The sequence below is a fragment of the Anopheles maculipalpis genome, chromosome 2RL, assembly GCF_943734695.1.
Source record: "Anopheles maculipalpis chromosome 2RL, idAnoMacuDA_375_x, whole genome shotgun sequence".
Taxonomy (NCBI): Eukaryota; Metazoa; Arthropoda; class Insecta; order Diptera; family Culicidae; genus Anopheles; species Anopheles maculipalpis.
Genome location: NC_064871.1, coordinates 41,669,567 through 41,683,958, shown reverse-complemented (window position 1 = coordinate 41,683,958; position 14,392 = coordinate 41,669,567). Strand labels below are relative to the sequence as shown.

Here is a 14,392-nt window from a genome sequence, read left to right as displayed (position 1 = left end):
TAATACTAATTAACTAGTTACAAGAGGGACACACCCTCTAGCAAAATTCCTCGTCTACTGCCAGTCGTGCCATTGAAGAGAGCATTTGAGTGAGTGAGTTTTCCACTTTACCAAGCATATGCATTAAACAGATGGTAAACTTCGTAACTTCATGCTTCGTACCACGCTTGAGGTTCATCCAGAATAAACGGCACATCCTCAGCAAAAAAAAAAAGCCACCTGATAGAGGCTTTACTAACATGTAATACTTCAAAGCATTCGAGCCTCGAGTTCTCGTGTAAGAGTTGTCAACCATTTCCTAAGAAACAACCTATTTCTGCAATCTTTTGAAACATGCAACATTTCCAGCTGGAAGAGAACCAAAAACACTCTTGAGCATTAAGGTCCGAACCAGTAACAGACGAAACCGCGATCGTCCCACATTCACAATTAGTCTCACGGATGCAATTACCGGCGAATGAATTTTGCGTAGTGTCGGTTGGTTCGGCAAGAGGGAAAACACACACACACAAACACACAACAAACCCGTGCCCGAAAAATTCGAAATCGAAAGTGGCGCAAAAAGTTAGCAACACATTTTCTCGATCGATCCAACAGCTCAGCACAATGCTGGCAAAAACTACGCGGCGATAAACGATGACTACAAACACAGCCAGTGGACGCACACAAGCAAACCTGTGCCCGTTTTGGGCTGTAACAAAAATGCCGAAGCAATCGAAGTCATCGTCAGCAGCATCGATGGCGTAGATAAATTTAGATTTTCGTAATTAAATTTCAACCTAATCACGTGCCGCACCTTTCTTCAAGCGAGTTAAACATACTAACAATCTCAAGGGATCCGTGAGCGGTCGTTTAAGGCGACCACTCTCTCTGCCGCTTTCTTGATGGAAGTATGGAAAATGGTTCAATATTAAGCATTTCATATTCAACAGTCATTTCGTAACCATTGTTCCAGAGCAAGTGTGGCGAATGGGGCAAAGAATTTCCTATTACGGTTTTTATGATTTTCCAATAATAACCTGCCGAAAGGAAAACTAATTTCGATAAACATGGCTGAACAGTTTAAACCCGTGGCTAGAATGCAAATATCCGAACGTGCAGCGTCGTGTCCGGCCGCACACCGATCAACCGATCGGATTGGAATTTGACTAACGACATCCGTGATTTATGATAGGCCGTTAAGAAAAGGGTGCGCCATTATAACACAGTGCATAAAACGAACGAAAAAGCGTCCTCCGTGCACTCGTGTGGCACCATTTTCTTAATTTGGTTCACTTTTCATCACCTGGCATCGATAAATAGGACACGGTGCTGGGCAGAAGGCACGCCAAAAAGGGGGGCTTTCCTGTAAAGGCACGGCCAGATTGTTCTGACACTAATTAGATTGTTATCAACCTTTCCCTAAAACTGAAACCAGTTTTAGGCCATTGAATAGCGTCCTTCCTCTACGAATGTCACCCGACCGGCTCACAGTCGATCAAACGAACTAAGATGGCAAAAAATGTATACGCCCCCCACCCATGCGCCTCTGGTCGGGCTGACCAGAGTCCAGTCGGTTGGAGGAAATATCGTGTTGATGAACGAGCTTTTATTGAAATTAATACAGCAAACCGTGCTGGATGGGAAATCCCATCCTTTTACACCTCACTTACTTCTGGCACCGGATTAAGCGGGCAAGAATTACGCGAGAAAAGGGGCCGGAAAAATCAGGTCAAACCTGAACGAAGGGATTCCACCTTTTTCCGGAGCTTAATGTTCCTGTGAGCTGTGTACGGAGGTGGGAGACCGGCAGTATCGTTTAGGGAAAGGGTAGCTTTTTTCCGCCTTTCCTTCAATACCGGGCACCGAAACATCCATCGGAAATGAGGTTCTGGTGTGAAGCTACACTACTTACACTACTGACACAGCTCAGCTTGCAAATGGCGAGCCCACCAAACGGAACGTCCTTAAGGTCATCCAGTGAATCTATGACACATGTAGGGTAGTAGTGACGGGGGTAAAAAGTGACCAGCAAGAAAGTGCTTTTTTTCTGCAACGGCACCAATATCTTGAGGAACGAGGAAGAGAGCACTTTATGTGGTATTACACCCACTTTGATAGCGCATAAAAGGATGTCGAGAAAAGCCGTCTGTCGCTTGTTCATGGAACGAGAAGCTTTTTCGCCTCTATAGCTTCCTTCGGACGCTTTGTTGAGTGGAGTATTAGTAGTGTAGAGAAAAAATGGCTTTTATTGTAGCAGGATACATTTGATTTTTTCAGCTTAACGATTTCAACCGAGGAAGAAGCAAGACCTATCTTTATGATACGAAATTCATTCACCGTCACTAAAGATCGATTTCAAATTATTATATTTTTTTATACAAACCCAAACGCTTTGAAAAATTCATCACAGTTTTACCACTTTGAAAAAATAAATTATTAAACATTAAGTATTATTTGATTTAATGTTCATAGATTTCTTCTTCAGAAGCATTTTACAAAATTCTTGCCAATTATTACAGATTAGCTCAGGTAACCTAGCTTAGCTTAGCTTAGCTCAGGTAAGATTATTAGCGGTCTTGATGATAGATTGATTGGAAAAAAATTTCCGACCCTACGAACCTGCATATTACTTTCTTGTTTGATGCTTATTTGAAGTCCTATCAACGATACGCACACCGTCAACATTAGCTCATTTTGAATACATTGATTAGTAATTGATGACAAAGACTAGGAATTTTGTGCAAAATCTACTTCAAAATAGGGACAGAAGCTCTATCGCCTCCTAGACTCAAATTGAGTCTAATTTCTTATGAGCTTCTGATGCATTTTACAAACTTATAAGACACTTTGGTGACCAACTGTTCCGATTACCACTCTTCAAAAGAGCCAGTTTTCGGAAAGTAGCTCCAACTTTGTTGTTGAGGCATAGAACTAGATATTACGAACATTTCATTGAAAGTAGCGTCGTTGGACTATTTTGCGCATAGCTGCATCAATCTAACATTCTCTGTACACAAAATACTTGAATCTCTAGATCGATTGGATTGCTAGAATCAAGGATAATCTTTAATAAAGTCTTTATAGTCTATCTTTAGATCCCTTATTGGCTTAACGACCTACTAGATCACGCCAGCCAACAAATGGATTATTAGACTTGTTGATACCATGTAGTTGGATAGTCGGACCTCACACTACTGGGGAACGGTCCACATGGGATTTGAAATCTGTCACCGATGTACGATTTACCGCACCTTGATACGTCCGGTAGTCCTCTACGGGTACGAGTCTTGGACTATGCTGACGGAGGACGCCAATGCACTCGCTATTTTCGAACGGCTGGTGCTAAGGACTATCTTTGGCGGTGTGTGTCGAGCAGGGCGTGCAGGGCAGGGGAGAATGAACCACATGCTAGCTGAGCTGTTTGGCGGCGGTGATATCCTGTCGGTAGTAAAACCCTGTTGGATACGAGTCGTAGAGGGGCACAGCGCGCTCGTTGGCTGGATCAAGTGGAGTCTAACTTGTCGGAGATCGGATGCAGCCGTGGATGGAGGACTGCAGCCCTAGACCGAGTTTCCTGGAAACTGATTGGAGACATGGCCATGTCGACAGGACGTGCATAAACCTGCGCAGGCCGAGAAGATGAAGAAGAAGTTACATTACCAAGCCTTGTTCTCTTACCAGTTTGAAGACGATTGGTATGACACTCAAGACTAATCACGAAAAAAGTATACGAAAATTAATACCACCAGAAAGACTATTTTTAGTATATTAATAAAATTTCTTCTTCTGATTAGATGAGAAAGAAAAAATAACTGATTTCATCATTCCTCCAAGAGTTCCAATTTTCGCACTGACGACCAGAACTCTTGTCCAATGGCAACAAATAAAACACCACCCACAGTACACTGTCGACTGTCGTCCTTTGCTGTCTGTGTCTATTTTTTTTTTTCATCTCTCCAGCATCCCCATCCATTCCATTTGACCACCATACGCATTTGGTGCCGAGGAAAAACATTTTTCCCTGACACCTTTCCTTCACCCTAATACTGTTTCACATTAAACTTGGCGAAATAATAAAATTGTAAAGAAACATCAGATAAATAGCCTCGAAAAAGACAACTCATTCTTCGGTGCAGACTCTCACTCACTCAGTAGTAGGTAACCGGACCGCCAGGAGCAGCAACACAACATACCCCGGCAAGTTGATGCACATTGCCGGGCGATCTTGCTGGCGAACGGTATAACCGTTCTATGGATGTGTGTGTGTGTTGTGTTGTGCGAATATTTGCTCTGAAACGAAGCTAATTTTAGGCCAGCGCATGTCTCAGCGAAGGCGGCACTACTCCGCGATCATTAAATCTCGACACAATCACACCTTTTCCTCGCGAAATAAATGCACGATAGAGTGCGAATGCGTCGTAGTACAAAAGGCAACTTCCATCGGTAAAGTTTGTTGGTAGAGTGTATATGAAAACACATAAAATATCTGCACGATGTAATATTATACCAGGAAGAGCGTGTTTTAATAGCAAATCAAAGGCAGCCGTTTTTAGTAGCAACAGCAATTTGCTATGTTTTCATTGCGAGTAACCCACACGCACACACCCATACATATGAGCCGATTTCACGGGAATGTAGCGTAGTATAAGTAATGCGGTGCGCGTACAACGTCGTCCTCCATTTTCAGTACAATGGAAAATTCAATGGAAGCGCATGGTACTTCATGAAGCAATGATGAAATGGGATGGAATTTTAATAACATGTCATTTACTTACCGACAACCGATTCGGTCACCAATGGAACTTGCTTCGAAGCTTTATATGCTCAAAGCGTTCCATAGCGACGACCGTACAGACAAATCCGCAGCTAACTTGATTGTTTCGTGTAGTGCACTTCCGCTGTTCACAGGAGAGATATGGAGCCGTGTACTGCTATCAAGCGCACTATGATGATAGCTCAACATGAAGAGAGCGAACCGGGAAAATGCTGGTCTTTGTTCTCGGAATGCACTTTCTCCCAACGCGAAGCGAGTAGTCGATGACATTCCAGAGGTTTGGAAAAAAGTGTTTGACAGCTCTCCGGTCCATTTCACTGCTGATACACTTTTCACAAAGCATTCCTTCCGGGTGATTCTGGTCGTCAACCTTTATCACATTTATCTTCATCCACACAGTTAACTAAAAAAACTCACCGTTCACTTGGATGTATATTCCAGATTTTCTCGATTCTTATGATAGAATGTGCAATATCGGATCAAACTGATGCCGCCCTTTCCGGGTCGTCTTTTTTCTACCGTATTCTTAAATTATCCGAAGAAAAAAAAAACTCACGAACTATCTCATTTGCTCACCTTCTTGTAACTCCTGCATTTCCCTGCCGGATGTACCGCACGTAGCAAGTTGATACAATAACCAGGAAAATTGAAAACGATTCCTTTTTTATTGCTTCGCCACTACTTCTGACACAATTCGATTTTGATTTCGCACAGCAAATACAATATTGATGTATACCGCAGCAATCACAGCAATTGCAAACACATTAGGTGAAAAATGGATTCTTAACTATGTAACACACTTCACTTCACTTTTTTCATTTTCTACCCGCACCTTATCGTTTGCGTACGGCAGGGTGTAGAAAACATGGCACCGAGCAGTGGTTTCGAGTGAAAAAAGCAAAACCAACCCGGGATGGACAACCCACTGCTCCAGAGCACACACCACGGCATTAAAACATTCACTGGTCTTCGTCTGGTCTGCTCACTAAATTTGGCCCCCAGCCACGGATTGCGTCTTCGTAATAACGCGAATTAGTTGCACCCGCCCAGCGTACTACGACGACCGAACGGAATTGCTTAACATTACAAACTATTCTAGAAAATCAGCGGAAACAGCAGAAATCGCTGACCCACACGCAACTTTCTCGATGAAAAACTGACTTGCACACACATACACACGCGCACAGCTATCTGTCTAAATTTTGTCCTTTCCTAGGTATCGTATCCTTACGACACGCACACACCAGCACAAAACCAACATTATTTCTGCCCTTAGCGAGTGTGTGTGTGTGTGTGTGTTTGTGAGCTGTTTCTTTGGAAAATCATAGTTCTCTAGGGTCGGTTAGTTAGGTTGACAGCTTACATTAAAAAATTCAATTGAAATACAAAAGTACATACAATTTAAAATTTTATCACTGCATTCCATACATTTTCCTCACTGTAGGATAAAGTTGTCCGATGTTTTTTTAAAATTATTTTAATAAAAATTATTTCATTCCAAAAGAAAAACATAGAACACAAACAACCGTGCATTTGATAAACATCGTAATTGAATCTGCAATAATCGCATCAACTGTCAAATGCTTACTGTTTTGAAATATTTAATGTACAGATAGTGTTCAAATTGCGCATATTTTTGTATTAGTTTTTATGCAGTTTAAAGATCGATCTCTTCTTACGATCTCAGTGAAAACCGTATTATAAAGCATTATAAATGCTGTTTTAACAATAAGAATCATTTCCTGCATGATGTGTAGGGCATCGTAGAAGTGACACACTTGGTTTGGTTTGAGTATCTATCTCTATCAAAGGGAAGTTGCTGTTATAGTTCATTCGTTGAAATAGTGAAGTTGAAGTTGTGCGTGCGGCCATGCAACGAAAAGCATCTACGGCCCGTTATCAAGTGCAAAGCTGAAAGATTTTAAATAAATTTAGTGAAATGCAATTTCAGTATTAATAGATTTTGTTTAAATCGATTATCACGGAAAATCTTTGAATTTTATTACATAAATAAAGTGTACCACTTCTTCCTCGCCACTCTGTAAATTTAAATGCTCACAACTGTCAACATCCGATGTCAATGTGTTTGTGAAGACATCATGAACATACCATCGCTACGAAAGTTTTGACTTTGCAGACAAAACAAAGTACAGATCGAATATAAACCAGCGCCTAGAGAAAACGCCGGGATGGCAAAGTTATTCCCCTAAAGTGTTTACACTTTCCATCCCCAAATCCTGTAGTATTAGTAGTATTGTGATTCCCTATTTCTTTTACCCGGTTCCAAAACAAACAAAAAATGCTCCTAAACGAATAATAACAATCCTAGCTCATCCTTGTTGATCTGTGGCAAGCTCGGATACAATGTCTTCGTTACGCCAACACGCCTTGGTTCAGGTAAGGGTAGTCTTATGTTGCTTTTCTACTTCACTACTAATCCTAGTTCCGCTTTACAGTATGCCATCCTGGTGGCCGCTTCACTGCTCTCGTATGGTGGTGCACTGTACGGCACGTTTGTGTTCGACGATTCGGCAGCAATCGTGAAAAATATGGACGTACGTAATGTGGCCACACCGTTACACGATCTGCTTCGGCACGATTTTTGGGGCAACAACCTATCCGATCCGACGAGCCACAAATCCTTCCGTCCGCTAACCGTACTAAGCTATCAGCTGGAAAACCGTTTGCTAGGCCTGAATGCGGGACACATGAAGAAGGTTAATCTTGCGCTGCATACGATCGTGTGTTTGCTGGTGCTGCGGCTGTATCAAACGGTGTGGCGTGAGACAGGCTCATTTCGTACCGCGTTTTGGGCTGCCTTTGTCTTTACCGTGCATCCGGTACATACTGAGGCGGTTGTTGGGATTGTTGGTCGTGCCGATTTATTGGCAGCAGTCGGGTATATTACAATCCTGTTGCTATACCAACGCTGGTTGCTAAGCGAACGTCGTCGGTATGGGGTCATCGTTTTTGCGACTCTTTTTATCCTAACCGTCGCATCAATGTTGTTTAAGGAAACGGGCATAACGGCACTGGCGGCTTGTGGTGCAATCGATTTGCTAAAGAGAGTCAATTGGCGTCATATCCGGTTGTCTGATGTGTTCCAAACACATCGAGCGTGTTTGGTGCGAGTATTTACACTAGCAATCCTATCACTAATTTTACTAATATTACGCCTTTGGATTATGAACTTTGAAAGTCCTAAGTTCCATCGTATGGATAATCCCGTAGGAGCGACCAACAGCACCACCACCCGGATTCTATCCCAAAGCTATCTTTACTGGTTAAATGCTTACCTGCTAATATGTCCCGACTGGTTAAGCTTTGATTGGGCACTTGGGTCCGTTCCTTTGGTCGAGAGCATATTCGATGGCCGGCTAGTTCTGATCGTTCTTTTTTACGGAACGGTAGCTACTCTGGCATTAAGATCTTGCGAATCTAAATCCAAAGAAATCGCTATATCCCTAACACTTTCCTTCATTCCTTTCCTACCTGCCTGTGGCTTCGTACGGGTTGGATTTGTAATTGCCGAACGGCTGCTGTACCTTCCCTCGGTTGGGTTTTGCTACCTCCTTGCGGTTGGCTATCGTCGATTGATCAAGCGCTCGGTAGTTTTCTACATTCCGCTCTGCTTCCTGTGCACCATGTTCATTCTCAAAACACAATCACGTGCCTACGAATGGACTTCCGAAGATCTTCTGTTCCGTTCGGCAATACGTGTCTGTCCAGGGAACGCCAAAGTGTACTACAACATAGCCCGGCTCGCTACAGATCAAGGTGATCGTGACACAGCGTTCACCTACTACCGGCACGCGATCGAGCTCCATCCCGATTACGAAGCGGCACACATGAATTTGGGTAATTTGTACCGCGAAGTACATGAGCTGGACACGGCCGAACGTCATCTAAGGAAGGCGATAGAAATACACGAACCATTTCCTTCGGCTTGGATGAATCTGGGAATTGTTCAGGCAGCACGCAAGGACCATCAAGCCGCACTGGCTAGCTATCAGCGTGCCCTCGAGCTAAAACCCAACTATGCAAATTGTTTGTACAATTTGGGGAATTTGGTAAGTGGGCGCACTAATCGATAGTTTCCTGTTTGCGATATTAAATTTTACTCCTTCTCTTTCACCATTCCCACAGTACATCGATAAACAAAACTCCTCCATGGCTCTTCGGTATTGGCGCGAAGCGATACAGCAAAATCCCCGGCATAGTAAAGCGTGGGCCAACATACTCGCACTGTACGATAATCGGGGCCGTACGGATGACATAATTCGCACATCGGCACTGGCCCTTACCTATCTTCCCAACGATACAGCGATACTGTTTACGCGGGCCAACGCGTACGGTAAGCTGGGCGAGTATGAAACGGCCGAAATGCTGTATCGGCAGATAATTGCCGCTCGGCCCGATCATGCGGTATACCGTGCCAATCTGGGCGTGCTGTATCATCGGTGGGGCCAACGGAACGAGCAGGCGATCGAGCAGTATAGGGCGGCGCTCCGGATAGACCCAAACTTGCGCAGTGCCAAAACGAATCTTCTCAAACTGATGGATTCATCGTAGTGGCTCTCACTATAGAGCACGTGACATGGGCCGGTAAACAATAATTCTCCAGGATCCCCTTCCGCTTTATTGAACAAACAAATAGCGCATTTGTGAGACACGTTTCAGGGATCCTCAGTACGTGCCCCAGCCATCGCATCCTGCTGGCCTTCACCACCATCAGGATGTCCGGTTCGCCATACATCTCACCAAGCGCTCATAGTTTATCCTTCACCTCGAAGAGCGTTTGCATCCTCCACTCGGATGGTCCGAGACTCGTGGCCCTAGAGGTCCACCGGAGTGTGCGATATATCTCACATTTCGTCCAGTCTCGAAGTCTGCTCAATTCCAGCGGACGGTGAAAGCCGTAGTATGCACAATTCCCCTGCTCAATGCGTCTTCGGATTTCGTTGCTGACGTCGTTATCCGAAGTTGCGATTGTCGGAAGATAGCAAAACCACCTCGAGGTGCTGAAGGTGCTTCCCATACCGGACCCTATCACGGGCTGATAGAGGCTCAACCACGGTAATCGATCGCTTATTTCTTACTGACTGACTGATAAAAAACTATTCAGACTTATTTTAATTGATAACTAGTAATGTAACACAAATATGTGTCATCTTTGCCAATAGTTAGCGGAAGTTGGGGCAAGTGGCCGCCTAGATTTTTTTTTGTACAGTAAAAAATCATTTAAACGACCAAGTGAGTATGCAGAGTGACTCATATTTGTGACTCGATATAGTATACCAAAGTATTTTTTTGTGCTGATCAACAATATGGAGTGTTCTTTTAATATTTCAAAATATAAAAAAAAAGTTTAATTACATGACAAATTTGAGACAAAAAGGCGAATCATTAAGGCAGCTTAAAGCAAAAATATTTTTTCACAAAAAAATCCAAATTTTAAAATAAAATAACTCTTGGGCAATAGGACAACCATTATTTGGGGCATTTTAATGATAGTTGAGCAGTAAAAAACTTAAAAATTGTTGTTCAAAACCACAAGATCTCAACTCTGGATTAGAATCAGCATCCCGATCGAGCTCGCATGGGAATTAACTCCCAGAATCAAATCCGTATTTTATCATTAGTAATTCAGAGAGAAGCTAGATGGTGTGTATTTATGAGCGGAATAGGTCCCAAAAAAAGGGTGGCCAGGGGCTAGAATGTAATCGGCAGTTAGATCCGTGATCGAAAGGACCACGTCTTTGACACGAACCCCGAAGACCAGAAAGGAGCTAAGTTCTTGTCGTTATGAAACTTTTTTTAACACCCCAAAAGAGGATCAATTGGTGAACCACATTTACCCCTAGCATATACTTATGAAAAACCTGATCTGATATTCCATTTAAAAAAAATCGATCAATTTTATCTAGATGGCTCTTCTTGTCCCGTATGGATGACACTCTTGCCCTAATACACAACAAATCATCACATTTTTAACCATTCGTAAAACTTTCATTTAACAGTTATTTTTGCAATGTTTTTTTCTGAGTCTGTTTAATAACGGAAAAATACGTGCAAAAAGACAATGAAAGCAAATTCAGCTTAAAAAAATGTTTTTTAAATTACAGCATACATCGCTTAACGTGTCAAAACTTGTCCCAATTTCCGCTACGATTGCTCCAGGAGCAATCAAGTTCAAACATAAGCGTGAATCTATTTTCTGAACTAAAGAGCAAGAAGAAGAGAATTTTCTTTACGACAGCATTCGACAGTTATTGATTACAATTTATAAGGAAATGCGTTGAGGGAACAGCGAAATGTGCTTCTGAACACATGATATTCTAATTTGAACGAAACGGTAGGGTAGAGTGTTTAATTGAGATGAAAAGGCTAGAAAAGGTCCTAATGCTACTTCTAAACGTCATTTTAATCTGTTCGTTTGACCACGATAATAGCATATCGGTACTCGGAAAAAAGCAATAACTTATACATCGAATAACGGAAACGCTCACAGTGAAATTAAAAACATAATCACGTATTTTATTCCTTTATGAATAAAAAAAAATCACGTATTTTATACACAAAAAAAATTAGTCCGACTTTTCCTAAAACTCATGTTGATTTGTTTTTGTTTTCTGGGCTTTACTAGTCCATTATCCAAGTTCTCGACCCTAATCGACCATGGTCTCTGGCTCTGATTCTATGAAATAATTGTACTTCTCCATTCAGTCAATGCTATTAATTATATTTGGTTCCACAAACCATGTTCGCGAATCTATTGGCTTTACCGGGCTGATTGTTCACGATCAAGATGTTTGGCTGACAGCGTTGATCTTACCTTTGCGTAGATTGCGCTCTGCCATTGCCATCACTGCCAATCATCTGCTCATCATTTGCCGGTCGACCAACGCAACGCCGAGGTCTGCTGTGTCCTCCTCCTCTGTCAAGAATCCGTCCAAATCGGATGTTTTCATCATGTAATCATTGAAGTTAACAATAGATGCATTTTCCAATTCGTCCGCTGTACTTATTACCACGGAAGGGTCCGTGTGCCGTTCACCCTTCGCATCCTCTACTATTGTCCAGTCGGTTGGTATCAGAACGGCACCGTTATCTGGATAAGCATCGACCAGCTCACCACTGACGACCGGTCGGTGGTGTCCTACCAGCAGTGGGGTACTTTCAGTCATTGGAATTATATTGCCCGTTGCAATCAACTCATCCTGCAACAGGGCCGTATATATGACATCCGTCGTTTCCTGCTTGATGTTGTTGTTTTCTCGGTGAAGCGCATCGGCATCCTCATTCGTCGCTGTTACGGTCGCAACAAGCGATTGCGTTCGGTGTGTGTTACGGTGTGACTTTAAGTGGTGTGACTTGGCAAACCGTCGCCCACAAATTGTACAGCTGCAAAGGCAAACCAAAAAAATGTTTATAGAAACTCGCAGCACCACCAATCAACGATCAAACCATCTTACCCAAATTTTTTCACACCAGTATGAGTCAACCGGTGACTGTTCAGCACGTGTGAGTAAGAAAACGATTTGCCACAGTAATCACACACGTACGGTCTTTCACCCGTATGTGTACGTTCGTGTTTGGTTTTGCTACCAAAGTCCGAATATGCACGATCGCAGTACCGGCACTTGTACGGTTTTTGTCCGGTGTGAATGCGTGCGTGTCGTTGCAATTCAAATGGCACTACGAACGATTTATCGCAGTGTTCACATTTGTACGGCCGATCACCCTGATGTCGCCGCATGTGCGTATCGAGCGCATGCTTGTGTTTGTACGTCACATCACAGATTTTGCAATAGAACGATGGTTTTGGGCCGGCAAGATTGCGCTTCACGCGTATCACCGTCTCCATAGCGCCGGTACCGTCGGTGGCCGGCTGTGTCGTAACCGTTTCGATTGTAGGTTTCATCTCGTTCGGTCGATTTGTTTTGCGGATGGTTTGCAACGTTTTTACGCGTTTCTGTTCGGTGGAATTGTTTTGACTGTTGACGATGGTCGGAGACGTGGTTTGCAGGCGTGTGGTAGGTTTCTGGAACAAATTTTAAGTTATATTATTACAGTGTGTACTTCTTACTTAAATAGAACGAGAACGTACTATTAATGCAGCATTTCCTTTCGTTTTCGGCGTTACAGCTTTCGATCCATCATCATCATCACCATCTTTTAAATAAATATAGTACTCAATTTCATCATCTTTTGCATCCGGTATCATCGTATCGATGGGTAGCAGCATATTTTCTTCTTCGTGCGAATCCTCCATCATAATCATCATACTTGCACCGTTTGAAGCAGCACTCTCCGAACCATTGTCCAAGCTCGGATGGGTCAACTTTACATTCAAACCAACCGGTGGTTTGTACGTATATATCACACCGGAATCCATATGGATCGCAATCTGGTCACGACCGTCATCCGGTGAGGATGGTACCTCCACCTTCGGCGTTTCCTCAAAACGTTCCAAATTTGTGGTTCCTTGCAGCAATGCATTCGTTTCTAGACAATTCAACCGAAAACGGTACGCCACGTTCAGATCATGTATGCACTGCGTACAGATACGGTTGGGAAGATTGTCGTGATCGTGTATAACCACACCCGCACAGTGCATCACTTTGTCCGCGTACGAAAGCGCAGAACATTCGTCCAGCTCGAAAATGGAACGACATTCGCCCGTCTGCAAGCACGTCCGGCATATATTGTTCCATCTCGAGTATTGGTTAGAAGCCGTACTGCCGGTTAGCACAATATCTCGACATGAAGTCATAGCTATTTGGTGAGAAATACTTAAAACGTTGCCAACATTATGCAGGCCGGAAGTTGAAAGAAGAAATGTGATTTACGTTACCGAGAACTGCGCGTGAACCGCACACACTGAGGAAGATTACTTGGAATGTTATTGTTTTCGTTCTGGTTATTCACCGATGTCAAATGTAGCTGAGCTGTCATCCGCGTGCATAAGCAGGGTTCTTCACCAAGCCAAGTTGCGATAGCACCAGGCTGGGGTACATTATAATCCGCCATGTTGCATTCCGCACAACATTTAAAATGCTTTATTGTATAAATTATTATAAAACTCATCGCAAGTTAAGTTCTATTACTAATATGAAGAAAAACAGAGTTAAATCCGCTCAATCGATGCATTAATATTTGTAAACTACATCACATTTGACACATAAATCCAACGCAGCGCATACTGTCAGTATGGGCATAACATATATTTGCCAAACCTGCCACTCTACATAATAGAATTGCCAAGAACGAACCACGAAACGGATAGAGTGCAGCAGGAGAAAAAACTTAAAGTAAACTTTACGCTGGACACTGGCAAACTAAGAACGAGTGCAAAAACGGGGAACCTGGTACAGCAAGGGCAACGCATTTCCAGCGCACGGAGCAAAGTGATTCAAAGGTGGTATCTGCAGGATACTAGTTAGCTCCCCGAAAAACCAACCCTTTCACCAGCAAATTACTGTGATTCCTAGTGCGCCTCGTCGTCGGTTACCCTTGCGCGAGTACTGTGCGTGTTTTGCCTTGTACCATCCACACCCGCTGCTCTCTATGCAGAAAAATTGGAATTGGATTTTGTTACCCTAGCACTTGGTTGTCTGTCGACTTCAACACCGC

The 14,392-nt window shown here is 43.1% G+C and overlaps 3 protein-coding genes across 3 annotated transcripts in view; 2 read left to right on the top strand and 1 right to left on the bottom strand.

The window, feature by feature from the left end:
* LOC126557351 (dystrobrevin beta) overlaps positions 1-14,392 on the top strand; it is a 129,874-nt gene that overhangs the window by 70,347 nt on the left and 45,135 nt on the right. The gene's annotated exons all lie outside the window — the stretch shown is intronic.
* Positions 7,111-9,328, top strand: LOC126557295 (protein O-mannosyl-transferase TMTC4). The gene is made up of 3 exons (XM_050213015.1): positions 7,111-7,153; positions 7,213-8,826; positions 8,903-9,328. Exons 1-3 carry the CDS (start codon positions 7,121-7,123, stop codon positions 9,326-9,328), a joined length of 2,073 nt encoding a protein of 690 aa, XP_050068972.1. The 5' UTR covers positions 7,111-7,120.
* LOC126557549 (zinc finger protein 629-like) lies at positions 11,632-13,532 on the bottom strand. The gene is made up of 3 exons (XM_050213359.1): positions 12,867-13,532; positions 12,232-12,800; positions 11,632-12,160 (listed from the first exon to the last, which is right to left on the bottom strand). Exons 1-3 carry the CDS (start codon positions 13,530-13,532, stop codon positions 11,632-11,634), a joined length of 1,764 nt encoding a protein of 587 aa, XP_050069316.1.

Bases quoted from the DNA above. Each gene is read 5' to 3' on its own strand.
- LOC126557295 (XM_050213015.1), top strand. From the start codon at position 7,121: ATGTCTTCGTTACGCCAACACGCCTTGGTTCAG. The intron at 7,154-7,212 runs GTAAGGGTAGTC...TCCGCTTTACAG, and splicing joins GCCAACACGCCTTGGTTCAG to TATGCCATCCTGGTGGCCGC. The intron at 8,827-8,902 runs GTAAGTGGGCGC...CCATTCCCACAG, and splicing joins TGTACAATTTGGGGAATTTG to TACATCGATAAACAAAACTC.
- LOC126557549 (XM_050213359.1), bottom strand. From the start codon at position 13,532: ATGACTTCATGTCGAGATATTGTGCTAACCGGCAGTACGGCTTCTAAC. The intron at 12,801-12,866 runs GTACGTTCTCGT...AATTTGTTCCAG, and splicing joins AAGGAAATGCTGCATTAATA to AAACCTACCACACGCCTGCA. The intron at 12,161-12,231 runs GTAAGATGGTTT...TTGCCTTTGCAG, and splicing joins ACTGGTGTGAAAAAATTTGG to CTGTACAATTTGTGGGCGAC.